General features: G+C 46.9%; 1 protein-coding gene across 4 annotated transcripts in view; it reads left to right on the top strand.

The window, feature by feature from the left end:
• Nucleotides 1-15939, top strand: part of DIP2C (disco interacting protein 2 homolog C) — a 432829-nt gene that overhangs the window by 392428 nt on the left and 24462 nt on the right. For 2 of the 4 annotated variants that reach the window (XM_034929848.3, XM_034929850.3), the window contains 2 exons: nt 1566-1595; nt 3042-3103. In XM_034929848.3, coding sequence (XP_034785739.1) covers nt 1566-1595; nt 3042-3103 — 92 coding nt within the window. The remainder of the gene's footprint in view (nt 1-1565; nt 1596-3041; nt 3104-15939) is intronic. The other 2 variants (XM_034929851.3, XM_034929849.3) reach the window with 1 other exon arrangement.

Here is a 15939-nt window from a genome sequence, read left to right as displayed (position 1 = left end):
ATCTTGAAATTTCAGACTTTTTACCTCAGGGGTTTTATAATTTGGAAGCAGCTATATCTTACCTCTTTATCTCCTTCACGTATTCTTCTCTATTAATGCTTAGGCCTACTTGGCTTCAGGCGCTGTGTTGCCTCCTCCACGTGATACAAGATAGGAAATGAGGTACTGAGCCGTGTACATTTTTTCCTGAGATACCACCTTGAGCCATTATAACAATTTCTGAACTAGGATAATTTAGAGAGAATGTTGACTTATTTTTATTTTTGTTCCAGTTAATATTTAGGTTTCAAGGAATCATGAAGGAAAGAAATTATTTAAATCATTGCATTCAGCTCAAATATATTCAGTAAAGGTCCACTATGTGTTTGGAGCATACACACCTTTATTGGCGAGTTACTTTATTTATTCATGCCCTGCCTCTCTTTTTTAAACATAAGGGTGCTGAGAGAGAAGAGTAGCCATAATTACCCTAGAGAAGTAACAGAGAAGAGTGGAATCGTGATTTTCTTTTAAATCTTGAACCGTTGCTTATTTTCATAGACTTGGCTCTGTTGTGAGTGGTGGCAGTTTTTCTGTCGGGCTTTGTGACCAGACTTGAACCTGAAGAAATACACTTAACTCCCTTTCCACTGCTGCGGCTGCTGTCTCTAGTGTCTGCCTATTGCCGTCATGGGGTTGTGGGTGGGTGCCGGGCCGTACACACAAAGCACAGGTGTGCATCAGTCCAGGCGCCTGTGAAAAATCTTCTACTCTTTGTACTTTTTGGGAATATTTGGGAAAGACAGCTAAGTGACATAGGGAAAAATACGTTGCATCCAAGGAGCTTGCCCAAGTTGATTTCTGGAATTGTCCAGCAGCTGGGGTAGATTATTTAATGCGGGTAGCAGGCAGGGACCACAGCCATGGATGACGAGGAGGAGAAGAAAACAGAAGTTGGTGTCTCTGTTTGGGGAACAGCAACAGAGCACATTTGCTGGGGTGGAAACTCCTGAGGCTGCTGAGCAGACCGTGTGAGAGCCCAGCGCTGGATTCTTTCAGGCTTCAGAAGCACGTTGGCCTCTCCCTTTGCCTCGTTGTGTAGGTGGATAGAGCTAGTGCCCTACTTGCAGGTGTAAAAGCTCACAGGCTCTCCTTTGTTCCTGGAATCAGAACCTTGGAACTACCTCAACAGATTTAGCGAATGAAACTTGCACTCCTGCGTCCCTCAGAAAGAAAGAGCGCCGTGAGTGACACGGTGCAGTGCCACCATTTACCTTCTGTGTCCCTGCGCCGTGGTTAGTCACCTGCTACACCCTCTTCTGTTGCTCCGTGGATATGTTGACATCTTTAAAACATTTCTTTTAGCCTTGTACAGTGGTTAATTTTAATGATTTCCATATTTGATGTTGTTTTTGATCTTCTTTTCATTTTGTTTCCTGCTTTTCGCATTCTCCTCCCCACCCCTCCCTCTTCTCCATCCCATTTTTCACTGTCGGGTCGTATGTGTCTGTGTGTGTTGTGTGTGTTGGTTTCTGTTGTCTGGTGTTCTCTCCTCTCTTCTCGTCCTCACCCTTCTGCTGCTGTAGCCTCACAGGCTGTGGACCCTGGCCGAGCAGGTAGGGGACTTTCCTGTCCGTCACACCCGTGCCTCCCTGCCCAGCCCCGCTGCCTTGCCCGCATCCAGCCGTGGGACAGACTAACAGTTGAGTGCAGAGATTGGCCGGGGGTCTGCAGGCCCTGTGATCATGGGTGCTGCCGGCCGGGCAATGTCACGTTCAGGCCTCACGCGTAGCCGACGCTGTCTTCCCGGGGTGCGCGGTCAGTGGTTCATTTGCCAGTTTGGTTCATCTCTGTTGTACTTAATTCTCCACCTGTTTTCCATTTACTTATTTTTAATTGACCCTCCATGGCTGTATTTTGCATTACTCACTGTGGGCCGGTTCTCTGCTCAGCGCTGGTCTGTGGGGCGGCTTTGCTGAGCAGCCGGGGGTAGAGCTGTCACTGGGAGCGTCCGCCGGGAGGCTGACTCGCATGTGCTGTTCTTTTTCCCTGTCTCAGTGGTGAGATACCAGGGCCCAGGGTTATTGAGTACTATGGTATGTTTTCATGACATTGTCTTTTTTTTTCTTATATATAAGCAATATAAGAAAATTTTGTGCCTTTAGTACAAAAATTGGAATTCTCTCCTGAAGAATTTTAATGTAATTCTTCAAATGAATTCTGAAGGGCTCCCTTATTTTTTGGCAAATTTATTGTAGGTTAAGTCTTTTTCCAACCAAGGTATTTTACTGCCTTCCCCAAAAATGAATGTACAATTTTGGTTTGTAATGCAGCCTTCATGATACTGCTCTTCTGTGTACAGAGGTCACTGGTCAGAAGTCAGCATGGTGTAATTTTTCAAGCAATTTATGGTGCCAAGAAAAGATTTCTGGACCGCTGTGTAAAATCAACAGCCCAGTGGAATGGCTCAGACCACAAAGTCCTGCCCAGCTCTCCAGGATAAAATGCCCCTTCTCTGACCTGTGTCTTGGCCGGAAATGCCCTCCTCAGGCCAGAGAGCCAGAGCCCCAGCAGAGCCCAGAGGAGCAAGATGCTCCCCTCACCTCTTCCTCCCTGGCCTGTCCATCCATATCACACATCTGCTTCACCGTCCTGGGCCCTCAAAATACACCTTTTGTTGTTAAAGGTGGATGCATGTGGTAAAAATTTCTCCGCACAGATGCTTCATATCCTTCCAACCTGCTTTTGCAGCGCCGTCTTGGCAGTTTTCAGCCTTCCTTTTTTTGGCACAGTGCGTGGCTTTGTCTCCTTTCTTACCTATTTTTATATATTGGCGGTCAAGCTGTGTGAATCCAGTATTATCCTAATAAGATATTCCTTCTGGAATTTAGGTTATCAAACTGAAAGTTAGCAGGTGCCTTGAGAAGTTGCTGGTCTAAGTGTTTTTAGTTTTATTTTTCACTTTAAGATTTTACAAAAGAAATGTTTCCTAGCTAGTAGAAGCACAGACCCCAATCTCCCTCCACGTAAACTTGAGTTAACCACTCTGTTGTTGCTTGCAGGGAACCTCAGGACCTGACCCAACCACTGTCTACGTGGACATGAGAGCCCTGAGACACGACAGGTACTGTACACTTCTGGGTTTTTTCTTTTTTTCCTTTTTTTGTTTTGTTCTGCGGCCTTGCATGCAGGTCTCCATCTAGAAGAAGAGGTGCACACGATGTTTATCTGCCCAGAGTGTAACTGTCTCATGAGTGAAGTGGTGGAGTTGGGCATTGGCTTGAAGTTTGCAATTGAAAACTCTGGCCGGGCACGGTGGCTCACGCCTGTAATCCCAGGTATTTGGGAGGCTGAGGTAGGCGGATCACCTGAGGTCAGGAGTTCAAGACCAGCCTGGGCAACATGGTGAAGCCCCGTCTCCACTAAAAATTACCCAGGTTTGGTGGCGGGCACTTGTCATCCCAGCTACTTGGGAGGCTGAGTCAGGAGAATTGCTTGAAACTGGGAGGCAGAGGTTACAGTGAGCTGAGATTGCACCTCTGCATTCCAGCCTGGGTGACAGAGTGAGATCCCGTCTCAAAAAAAAAAAAAAAAAAAAAGAAACTCTGTTGCAGGACAGCAGTGGCAGGTGTGATAGCAGGAGTATGGCCAGAGCTGCTTTATCTGACCGTCTCACTGGAATGCAGGCACTCGGTTCTTTTCCTTCCTATTTTATGCACCATTTTGCCCCCGTCGTAGAATGTCAGCATCCTGCCCACATTTCTTTACATGAATGGAAATGTTTTGTCAAGATGCTTGAAATAGGGGTTGGGGTCAGGTTACCTTCTCTATGTGGCCTCCTAAGCGCCCCCTGAGAAGAAAAGTGGAGTTCTTGGTGAGAGTGTGAGGACTCCAGAAGGCAGGCATGGGGTTGAGCAGGATGAGAAGCACTTTAGAGGAATCTGTGCCCGCCAAGGAGGACCCACTAAGATGCCAGAGAGGAAGGAAAGAAGGCGTCATTTTTACTGCAGACTTCCCCCATTGAAACAGATCATCTTCCACTTGGTGACTGTAGAGGTGCCCATTCATTGTTGCTTAGGTGAAGTGCGTGGGACATGGTGCCTTCCCTTATTGCCATCAGCAGCCGCTCCGTGACCTGTTGCTGTGTGTGCCTGTGCCCCCAGGGATGTCTGACATGCCTGGAGGCATTTTCGATCAGCACAAGTTGGGCAGTGGCTCAGCTGGCATCTGGTGGGGGGAGACCAGGGGTGTCCCGACAGCCTGCATGGGATGGCCAGTGGCTGAGAGCTCACATGCCAGGGCCAGGAGCCACGCCCGCCCTGACGGTTCACACTCGTAGATGCATGCCTGGCCCTGTGGCTCTTCCATCAGGCCCTCTGGTCGACAGAACCACTGGCTGCACAGTTATAAAATCACAGAAGAGTGGTGGCCACGTAGGAGCCCTCAGGAGGCCCTGCAGGCTGAGGGCCAGAGGCAACGCCTGCCCCCCAGGCCACCAGCTGCCAGGGACAAAGTTCAGTCTGGAACACTTAGAAAAATCAGAAATGTAGTTTTAGATTAGATAACTTGTTTCTGGGCATACAGTTTTCTAAATAATCACTTCTGGGCATTAAAACAAATCCACCTGACTCCCCATAAGAATTCTTTGGAAAATAACTCATAATTATATAACTTCCTGAAGGAGTGAGCAGTAGCTCATCAATAACACATGTATGCAGTTCTGTCTGTGGCCTGGCCCTCAAAGCGTAACCTTTTCCCTGACTAGGCTGCTAGCTGCTTTGGAAAGCATCTGAAATGGAAGTGAGAGTACATAGGAACAGGAGCTGGCGGTGCAGTTCACTTTCCCACACACCACTGCATGCCTCTGGTCGGCACCCATGCCGCTGACCGTCGCTGCTAGCTGGCCTAGGCTCTCACCCTTGAGCAGTGCCGAGGGGAGCTCCTCGGATGCCAGACATCTTCATGAGACTCAGACCTGGCATTTTACATAAAAAGAAGGAAAGCAAAGTCTGGCTGTAAAGTGACTTCCTTTCACCGGGCCCTGCCCAGGCACCACTGAGCCCTCCCTGCTGCCCTCCAGATGGACCGTGTGCCGGGCCCCGCCCAGGCACCCCAAAGCCTCCCTGCTGCCCTCCAGATGGACCGTGTGCCGGGCCCCACCCAGGCACCCCTGAACCCTCCCTGCTGCCCTCCAGATGGACTGTGTGCTGGGCCCCGCCCAGGCACCCCTGAACCCTCCCTGCTGCCCTCCAGATGGACCGTGTGCCGCTCTTCCTCCCGTGCTCTCGGGTGGGACACCACGCTGCCCTTCCCTCCCGGTTTCTGGGGCTGCTCTCACTCTTCTCATTCCTTTCTGTTTTTTTCTCCGCGATGTTCTCTCTTTGACCTTTCTGACCAGGTCTGTCTGTGGTCCCCTCTGTCTGGCTGGGCCCCTTCTCCCTTACCCCCACTGCAGAGAATCTCAGCGGCGTCCCAGTCTTGCTCTCCGATGCCCTCACCACCCACTCACAGTCCGCAGCCCCCAGCCCACCTCCAAGGAGTGTGGCCCCAGGGGCCTTTTCTCCAGTCCTCCAAGCCAGCCCCAAAGCCCTCTCCTTCCTTAAACCTCCCTTAAATATTCCTAGGTAAAAATGTCATCCAGCTTTAATCTCCAGCATCACTTTCAACCTTTACCAGCATGTAATATGCCTGGTGCTGCAGCCACTGGCAGGGGGCTCTGGGTCACACAGGTCAGAAGTCAGCTCCTCTGGGACGAGGTATTACACTCTGTAACCTCAGTTTCCCTCTTGCCTTAGTCTGTTTCCATTTCTGTAAAGGAACACCTGAGGCTGGTGATTTATAAAGAAAAGAAGTGTATTTGGCACACAGTTTTGCAGGCTGTACAGGAAGTGTGGTGCCTGCATCTGCCTCTGGTCAGGCTTCAGGGAGCTTCACTCATGGTGGAGGGAAAGAGGGGCCATAAGTGCAGAGATCACGTGGTGGGAGGAGGGGACAGACTGTTTTTAGCCACCGGCTCTCCCGGGAGCTGGTAGAGCAAGAACCTGCTCACCCCCAGGGAAGGCCTGCATTTATCATGACGGATCTGCCTGCATGACTCCCACTTCTCCATTAGGCCCCACCTCCAACCCTGGGAATCACATTTCAGCAGGAGCTCTGGGGGTGCTCAGAACAGGTGCAGTAAAACCAGTCTTCCCAGGCACCTGTGAGGACAAAGTAAAGGAATGCTGTGAAGAGCCAGACTGGGGCAGATGCTGTCACTATGAGCTCCCGCAGCTGGATGGTGACAGAGGACTCACCTCTTCTGATCCACCGGCCCAGGGCTGCTGACCACAGAGGGTGAGAAAGTCGACAGTCCAAGGCCAGCAGTCGGGAGGCAGTGAAATGAGAGCCACTAAAAGCAGTGATCTTATTTCTTTCTTGTTACTCTTCCTATAAAAATGGGATGGTGGTTTTCTCACTTGATCTGCATTAGGCTCTGTTACAGGATTAATTACTGTTCCTGTTGCTTTAATGGCACACTCACTTGCGAGCTCCAAGGCACCTGCCCAATTATCGCCTAATTACTCTGGAGAAGGTTAGCTTATTGGTATGCACATGCAATTTCCTTGAGAGAGAATATGAATGTGCACACGCACAAGAAAGACGGCCTACAGAGGAAGACCACCATTGTGAAAGTCAGTTGTCGAACAGGGGTATAAGCCATTTCTGCTTGGTTTTCTGCCCCTGTTTCTGATGCCCTTTTTATTCTTGGAGCCATGGTGGGTGGGACCTGCCTGCATCTGTGACAGGTCACCATGGAGAGCATTTCTGCATCATAGAGTGAGGAGACACACACTCCCTGCTTCTGGAACAGATTACAGTCCCACATGTGCAGGAAGGAAATGATGAAATTGTGTTGAGACTATTTGCAAGTGACTGTTCATTTTTAAAATATTTGTTACAGTGTAATTCATTTAAAATGAAATCATAAGTCTCTCAATGACTTCCAATTTGGTCTTTCCATGAATACTTGAGTTTTTCAGACTTTAGATAGGAAAAAAATATAATATATATATATATATACATATATATATATATATTTGTCTGCATTTGAAGATGCGGTTTTAAGGCTGGGAATGGGCTCGCACCGGTAATCCCAGTGCTTTGGGAGGCCAAGGCAGGAGAATCACTGGAGCCCAAGAGTTTTGAGGGCAGCCTGGGCAACATAGCGAGACTCCATCTCTATAACATTTTTTAAAAATGAACTAGGTGTGGTGGCATGTGCCTATAGTCCTAGCTACTTAAAAAGCTGAGGTGGGAGGACTGCTTGATCCTGAGAGTTAGAGGCTACAGTAAGCCATGATCACACCACTGCACTCCAGCCTGGGCAATGGAGCAAGACCTTGTCTCAAAAGAAAAAGAAACAGTTTTAGCAATTTTTTACATCTTAAGAACATTACATTGGTGTAAAGTCCTAGAATGAAAACTTTCTTAGCTTCCTCCAGGCTTGTAACCTGAAGTCATAACTAAAGGGTATTACCAGAAAAGCATAGATACTAAATTAATTCCTACTCATCGGTTAGCCCAAGTATCAAGATCCTGAGAGCAGGGGCCACAGAATAAAAGTACATCAGTAAACTTGAGACTTAGCAGCAGAATGGAGGGAGTGAAGATAGAGACAAAGACAAACAGCTTAACAGGAGCCTTTCACCCGATCAGGTCCTTGTGTGTGTGTCTCAGTGCATGTGTGAGTGTGCTGTGCATACATGCGTGTGTGTTTTGCAAGTGTGTGAATAGTGTCTGCACATGTGAATGAGTTTGTACATGTGCGAGCTTGCCTGTGTCATGTGTTGCATGGGTGAGTGTGATGTGGGTACAAGTATAAGTGCATATATGCATGAGAGTATGAGTTTGTGCAAGTGTGTTGTGTATATATGCTGTTGTGTGTTACAAGTGTACGTGTGTGCAATACTGCATGTGTTTCAACTGCACATGCATGTGCATGAATGTAGTGTGTGCTGCAAGTATAGACACGTGCATATATGTGCCATGAGTGTGTTGCAAGTATGTTGCAGTTGTGTGACTGTTTCAAATGTGTACACATTTATGGTTTTGCACGTGTCGTGTGTGTGCATACAAATATGCAGCAGATATTTGTGCACACGAGTACATGCAAGTATGAGTGTGCATGTGTGTGTTGCATGGGTGGGTGCCTGTATGTGGTACAAGTATATAAGGGTTTGCAAGAATGCAAGTGCACTCCCATGTGCATGCAAGTGTGAGTTTGCATGTGTGAGTGTAGTGTACTGTTTTGTGTGTGTGTAAGTATGTTACATGTGTACGTGTGTGCATGCAGATGAGTGTGCTAGTGTGTGGGCTATGTGAGTATTGTGTGTGTGTTGCATGTGCAAATGCACACTGAGTCTTAGTATTGCCTTGTATTTTGTATGTGGAGTTGTTACAAGTATACACATGTGCATATATGTGGAAGTGTGTGTGTGTGTGTGCATTCGTGTGCATACATGTGTACATGAGAAGGATTTGCTGGGAGGGGGCCAGAGTTCTCCAGCTGGTCTTTAGTCCCTTCATCATGGCCTGTGGTCTTAGCAGACTGAGAGCTGGGCTGTCTGTGGAGCTCGTGTCCCTTTGCTGAATTAGTCATGTGCTGCATAGTGCTGTTTCTGTCAATGACAGACCACAGTGGTCCCCAAGACAGTGTCCCCTAAATGACAGTGGTTCCGTAAGACTGTAATGAAGCTGAAAAATTCCTGTGAAATGGAGTTTATTGATGTTGTGGCCATCATAATGCAATGCATTATGTGTTTGTGGCAATGCTAGTATAAACCTGTGCTGCCAGTTGTATAAATGTATAGCATGTAGGATCATACACAGTACATGCATAATACTGGGCTGTGATAATAGACACCTGTGAAGCCGGTTTATGTACTTACCTTTAATGTCGTTATCTTAGAGCATATTCTCTATACTTAACAATAAAAAAGTTAACTGTAAGACAGCCTCAGCAGGTCCTTCAGGAGGAATCCAGCAGAAAGCATGGTTCCCACAGAAGATGACAGCTCTGTGCATGTCATTGCCCTAAAGACCCTCCAGTTGGACAAGATGTGGAGGTGGAAGCCAGTGATTTCAGTGATCCTGACCCCGTGGAGGCCCAGATTAATGTGTGTCTGTGTATTAGTTTATAACAAAAAAAAAAGTTTAAAAAGTAAAAAACTTTCGGCCAGGCGCGGCGGCTCATGCCTATAATCCCAGCACTTTGGGAGGCTGAGGCGGGCAGATCACCTGAGGTCGGGAGTTCGAGACCAGCCTGACCAACATGGAGGAACCCCGTCTCTACTAAAAATACAAAATCAGCCGGGCGTGGTGGCACGTGCCTGTAATCCCAGCTACTAGGGAGGCTGAGGCAGGAGAATCGCTTGAACCTGGGAAGCAGAGGTTGCGGTGAGCCAAGATCGCGCCACTGCACTCCAGTCTGGTCAACAAGAGCAAAATTCTGTCTCAAAAAAAGAAAAAAAAAAAGTAAAAAACTTTTAATAGAAAACTTGATATAAGGATAAATTATTTTTGTACAGCTGTACAATATGTTTTAATCTGTTTTTATAAGTGAGTCAAAAAGCTTTAAGGAATTTACAACATAGAAAGTTACAGTAAATGTAGGTTAATTTATTTAACAAGGGAATTTTCTTATAGATTTAGTGTAGCTTACGAGTAGTGTTTATGAATCTACAGCCACGTGCGGTGATGACTTAGCTCACGAGTGCAGTGTTGATGAATCTACAGCCTCATGCAGTGATGTCTTAGCTCGCGAGTAGTGTTTACAAAGTCTACAGCCGCATGTGGATGATGTCTTAGCTTACGAGTACAGTGTTTAAGAATCTACCGCCACGTGTGGTGATGTCTTGGCTCATGAGTACAGTGTTTATGAAGTCTACAGCCACGTGCGGTGATGTCTTAGCTTACAAGTACGGTGTTTACAAATCTACAGTCGCGTGCAGTGTTGTCTTAGCTCACAAGTACGGTGTTTACGAACCTACAGACACATGCGATGTTGTCTGACCTCACGAGTATGGTGTTTACGAATCTACAGCCGTGTGAGGTGATGTCTTAGCTTACAAGTACAGTGTTTACAGAGTCTACAGCCACGTGCAGTGATGTTGTAGCCCTTTGTGTGAACTTACCACTCACTCACCCAGAGCAGCTTCCAGTCCTACAAGCTCTGTTTATGGGTAAGTTCCCTATATGGGTGCACCATTTTTTATCTTTTCACAGCATGTTTTACTGTGCCTTTTCTATGTTTAGATACACAAATATTGTTGTATTACAATTGTATATAGTCACATGTTGTCCAGGTGTGCAGCCCGGGAGCACTTGGCCGTACCATACAGCATAGGAGCGTAGGAGGCTACCCCATCCCAGTGTGTGTAGGTCCACTCTGTGGTGTTTGCGTGATGACACAATGGACTGACAGCTCATTTCTCAGGATGTTGCCTTGTCGTTAAGTACATGACTGTACTTTTTACCTCCAGCTTCTCAGTGTTTCATATGATCCTCAGGTGACTGTCCCAGCAGTGTACCCAGGAGCCTCACCCTCACTCCCCCGTCCCTTGGGTACCAGAGCTGAGCCTCAGGGTGGTTTGTCTGGCTGCAATGAATTTAACAGGTGCTTGGATTAAGCTCAGGACCCATTGTCTGGCCTCAGATCTATCACTTTCTGGCCATGTGATCCTGCACACGTTGCCTTCTTGTATTTTACTTTCTCTGCCTGTGAAATGGCAAAAGCAGTGCCACTCCTAGAGTCATTAGGAGGATTCTTGGTATGCGTCAGGTGCTTGGGACAATGCTGGCCAGCTGTAAGTCTCAGTACAATTATCTGATACAGTTATACCTTTACATGGATATACAATTATGTGTATGTAGTCATGCAAATGCCTTTTTTCTTATTAGTTTATAGTTTTTCCTTTATTTCTGCTCTGGCTGTCTTCAGGCATGAACCCAACTTGAGATGATCATCGGGTAAGGGACAGTAGGGCTTTCACAATTCCTTAAATAGAACTTGCAGTCTACTTGAAAACTTGCAGTCTACTTGAAAACCAGTGGGAAAACCGAATGAAAAATAATTCACTTTCACACCATGTCACTTGTGGTATTTGGACACAATCTCCTGCGAGGCTTTGCCGTCCTCCTCATGTCTGGTTTGCACTGCTCCCACTTCTCTTGCCTCCCCACTCTCCAAAAATCCCCTGGCCGGGTGTGTGTGGAAGGAGAGCAGTCAAGGAGCACTGTGGCCACCCTGCAAGCGGGCGAGGACGCGGTTACCAGAGGCGGGCTCCCGGGTCCTGCCCCTCCAAGGTGTGTTTTCAGGAGATGGAAGAGGCAGGCTTGTTGCCATATTTTTGTCTCTTCTTTTTTAGAATTACCATCCATATCCCAGAGAGACTGTGTGCATGTTTAAACTCATTAATATTTTTAGTCTTTACATCCCATTCTCTAATTTCTTCTTTCACTTTGCCGTGTCAGTGTAACGTTAAACCTTTTAGGGCCTCAGTTTATCTCCTAAATGAGACAAGCAGCGAATGAGCAGTTCCCACCCACTGTGACCCGCTGCAGCTGCCTTTTCTCCTGACCCGCTCCACCTTCCCCAGACCCCAACCATCTACCGTCTGCTTAAGGCCCTTGGGCTGACCAGCATCCCCTCCCTCTGACATCACCAGCGTTTCCTTGTCTCTGAAGTCGTTTCTCTGCATGTAAACATGACATGATAAATGCTGTCTAAAAACAAAAACCCTCCTTTGACCCTTTTCACCCGCGGCCACCCCACGGCCCTCTCTCCTGACAGCTGAACACCTCAGAGGGTCTGGGTTCATCTCCTGCTGGCTCATGAGAGACAAAGCCCCATGTCTGCACGGTTCCCTGGTGGCACCCGGCAAGGCCACCTACGACCCCACCCTAATGTTCCACGCTCAGTGCCGGTGGATGCTGCTGAGCCTACTCTCCTGCTGGAAACTTGCTCTTCTCTTTGGCTTTAGGGATTACACACTGATAGTTCTTTTGTTGAAATAAACAGAAAAGCTTATTTTTCTGTTTAATAAAAGATGTCTTTTATGATTTAATAAAAAGATACTTTTCAAGTCCTTTCTGTGGAGAAGGAGTTGCCCGGCTGCTTAGGGCGAGTTCCGGTTTCTCCACACGCTCAGGGCCGCGCCTGGGTTCCGGCTTCTCCACACGCTCAGGGCCGCGCCTGGGTTCCGGCTTCTCCACACGCTCAGGGCCGCGCCTTGGGTTCCGGCTTCTCCACACGCTCAGGGCCGCGCCTGGGTTCCGGCTTCTCCACACGCTCAGGGCCGCGCCTGGGTTCCGGCTTCTCCACACGCTCAGGGCCGCGCCTGGGTTCCGGCTTCTCCACACGCTCGAGACTGTGCCTGGATTCCGATTTCTCCACACAAGCAGGGCTGCTCCTGGTTCTGGTTTCTCCACGCACTTAATATTGTCCTAATTAAATCTCTACTCTCCATCCCTCTTTTCTCGGCCCCTGGTACCCACCATTCTACTTTGTCTATGAATTTGACTACTCTAGGTAGGTACCTCATGTAAGTTGAGTCCTGTGGTATTTGTCTTTTCGTGACTGGCTGATGTTACCTAGCATAATGTCCTCAAGGTTGATCGATGTTGTAGCATTGTGTCAAAATCTTCCTTTTTAAGATTGAATAATATTTCCTTGTACGTATATGCCACACTTGGCTCATCCATTGTCTGCCAATGTTCACTTGGGTTGCTTCCACCTTTGGGCTGCTGTGAACATGGGTTTATAGATACTGTTCAAGACCTGGTTTCAGTTCTTCTGGGTATATACTCAGAAGTGGAATTGCTGAACCATACATTAGTTCTACTTATATTTCTGGAGGAACTGCCATACTGTTTTCCACAGCCGCTGCATTGTTTTACCTTCCCGCCAGCAGTGCACGTGGGTCTGGTTTCTCTGTGTGCTCACCAACAGTAGGTGTTTTCTATTTTTTTGAGAGTAGCCATCCTAATGGGTGTGAGGTGGTATCTCGTTGTGGCTTTGGTGTGCGTTTTCCTAGTGATGATCTTGTCGAACATCTTCTCTTGCTCACTGGCTATTTGTATACCTTCTTTAGAGAAATGTCTATTCAAGTTTTTCCACACTTTTTAGCTGGAGTGGTTTCTTTGTTTGGTTTGGGTTTAGGTTTTTTTTGGCTACTGAATTGTAAGAGTCCCTTACATATTCTGGATATTAGCCCCTTAACAGATATGTGATTTGCAAATCTTGCTTTCATTTCCTGGGTTGCGTTTTCACTCCGCTGATTCTGTTCATTGTGTCCTTTGATGAACAGAAGCTTTTAATTTTGATGTCCAGTTTATCCTCTTTGTTTTCTGCATATACTTTTGGTGTGGTAGCCAAGAAATAAATGACATATCCAACACATGACTGTTCCTTTAACAGTCTACAGTTTTAATCTCTTACGTTTATGTCATTGATCCACTTTGAATTAAATAATTTTAAATATTTTTTAAAGGCAGGGACACTATTCTTCAAAAATGTCAACGTCATGAAGATAAAAAAGACTTTGGAAATCTTCCCAATTAAGGCAAGCCAAAGAAATGACAACAAAATATTAAGCCTGATGCTAGGGTGAGCCCTGCACTCAAGGCGGAGCTGTAGGGACATTACTGGAGTAATGGGAAGAATTGGAAGAGAGGCTATAGATTAAATATTGGATCAATATTAAAATTACTGAAACTGATAACTGTTCTGTAAGACAGTATCCCTATTCTCAGGAAATCCACACTTACCTTGATGTATTTAACTTATCCTCAAATGGTTCAGAAAAAACTGTGTGTGCACATTGTGTAAGATGGGGTGGGCAGTGCAAAGTATAAAGCAGATGGAACATAATATTAACAAGCAGTGAACCTGGGTGTTAGAAGTGTTCTTTATACTGTTTTCATTCTTGCAAGCTTACTATAATTTTGAAATTAGTTTGAAAAAATTGTTACACGTGCTCATAAACATATCAAATCTATAATTATTTTTCAAGTCTTTCTAGTCTTACTCAAAAAGGGAAAGTTGATCCACATTAGTCACACTTCATGGTGGAAAGTGACGGAAACCAAGTTGGACCATTTCAGCAAGCGAAGATTGAAGTAGGAGAGAGGTGCCTGAGGAACTGGAGGGTTGGGTGGAGGTGCAGCCCAGTGACAGGGAGGGTCTGGAAGCAAAGCCCAGAAGACCCTCAGGAGTCCCCTTGTCACCTTGCTTCTCTGCCCTGTGCACACTTCTGTGCAGACGGATCAGCTCTCTGTGCTCATTCCACCTGGGAGAATGCTGCAGCCCCACGGTCATTAGACCTCCTCTGTCAGACGGCTGCCCATCACAAGCTAATGGGCCTGAGGCATGGGCTTGGTCACCCAGAGGCAGGAGGCTGTGCCCTCCGTGAGGCCAGCAGTGTCGCATCTCAAAAGCCAAGAAGAGAGCACACACCCTCTCCTCTCCGGCATGGGCTGAGCAGAGCGATGCCTCCAGAGAGGGCATGTGGAAGGGACGGGGAAAACCTGCAAACGTGACCCAGCTAAGTGCGAGGTCCCATCAGTGATGAGCAGGGGGGCTTTGATATGACGCCATGGGAAGGGCGCTCATCTCTGAGGCCTTTTTCCAAAACGCCTGTGATCCGTGTCTACCCATGAACAATGTTAGACAAGTCCCAACCAAAGGGCAGCCTACAAAACACCTCACCAGTCCCCTCAAAACCGTCAAGGTCAGCAAAACAGGGACATTTCTGAGAGACTGTCACAGCCCATAGGAACTCAGGGAGACGTGACGGCCAATTGTCATGTGGAATGCTGGGTAGGATCCTGGGACAGGAAGGGGATATTAGGGGGAAATGAGGAAGGCCGAGTAAAGGATAGATTTAAATCGTCTCACTGTTGGCTTACTAATTCTAACTAATGTTGGATATGTACACATTCTGAGACTGGGGTGTATTGTAGGGCAATGTGGGAGCTCTACCATCCTGCGCAATTTTTCTTAAATCTGAAACTCCTAAAAAGTGTATTTTTAACTTTTTTTAAAATTAACACATAATTGTACAACTCATAGGGTATATAGTGATGTTTCAATACATATAACATGTATTTAGCAGATCGGGATATTAGATCGGGAGCGTGCATCATTTCTTTGGAAATACTTGGTATCTTCCTCCTAGCTATTTGAATGATAAATTACTGTTAGTTATAGTCATCCTGCGGTGGTACAGAACACTGGAACGTATTCTTCCCAGCCAGCTGTGATTTTGTTTCCTTTAACAAATCTCTCCCCATCCCTCCCTTCCCAGCCTCCAGTATGCACTGTTCTACTTTGTATTTCTATGAAATCATCTTTCTTTAGCTTCCACATATGAGTGAGAACGTGTAGTATTTAACTTTCTGTTCCTGGCTTATTTCACTTTATTTAGTGTCCTGCGCTTCCGTCCATCTTGCTGCAGATGACAGGATTTCATTCTCTGTTATGGCTGAATCCTATTCAGTGTTACATACCACACCTTCCATATCCATTCATCTGCTGTTGGACTCCTGGGTGGATTCATATCTTGGGTATTGTGAATCAGGCTGCAGTAAACAGAGGAGTGCAAATGTCTCTCCAGTACACTGATGATTTCATTTCCTTTGGATAGGCGCCCAGTAGTGGGATTGTTGGATCGTATGGTAGTTCTGTTCATAGTTTGGTGTGTGTGTGTGTGTGTGTGTGTGTGTGTGTGTGTGTGTGTGTGTGTGTGGTGGGGTGGGGGGGGGTTGGTTTTGTTTTGTTTTGTTTTTGAGACAGTCTCACTGTGTCACCCAGGCTGGAGTGCAGTGGCATGATCTCGGCTCACTGCAACCTCCGCCTCCCCGGTTCAAGTGATTCTCCTGCCTCAGCCTCCTGAGTAGCTGGGACTACAGGCCACTACG

This window comes from Pan paniscus, chromosome 8, assembly GCF_029289425.2.
Source record: "Pan paniscus chromosome 8, NHGRI_mPanPan1-v2.0_pri, whole genome shotgun sequence".
NCBI classification, from domain to species: Eukaryota; Metazoa; Chordata; class Mammalia; order Primates; family Hominidae; genus Pan; species Pan paniscus.
The sequence above is the reverse complement of the archived record's forward strand: the minus strand, read 5'-3'. Positions and strand labels throughout refer to the sequence as shown.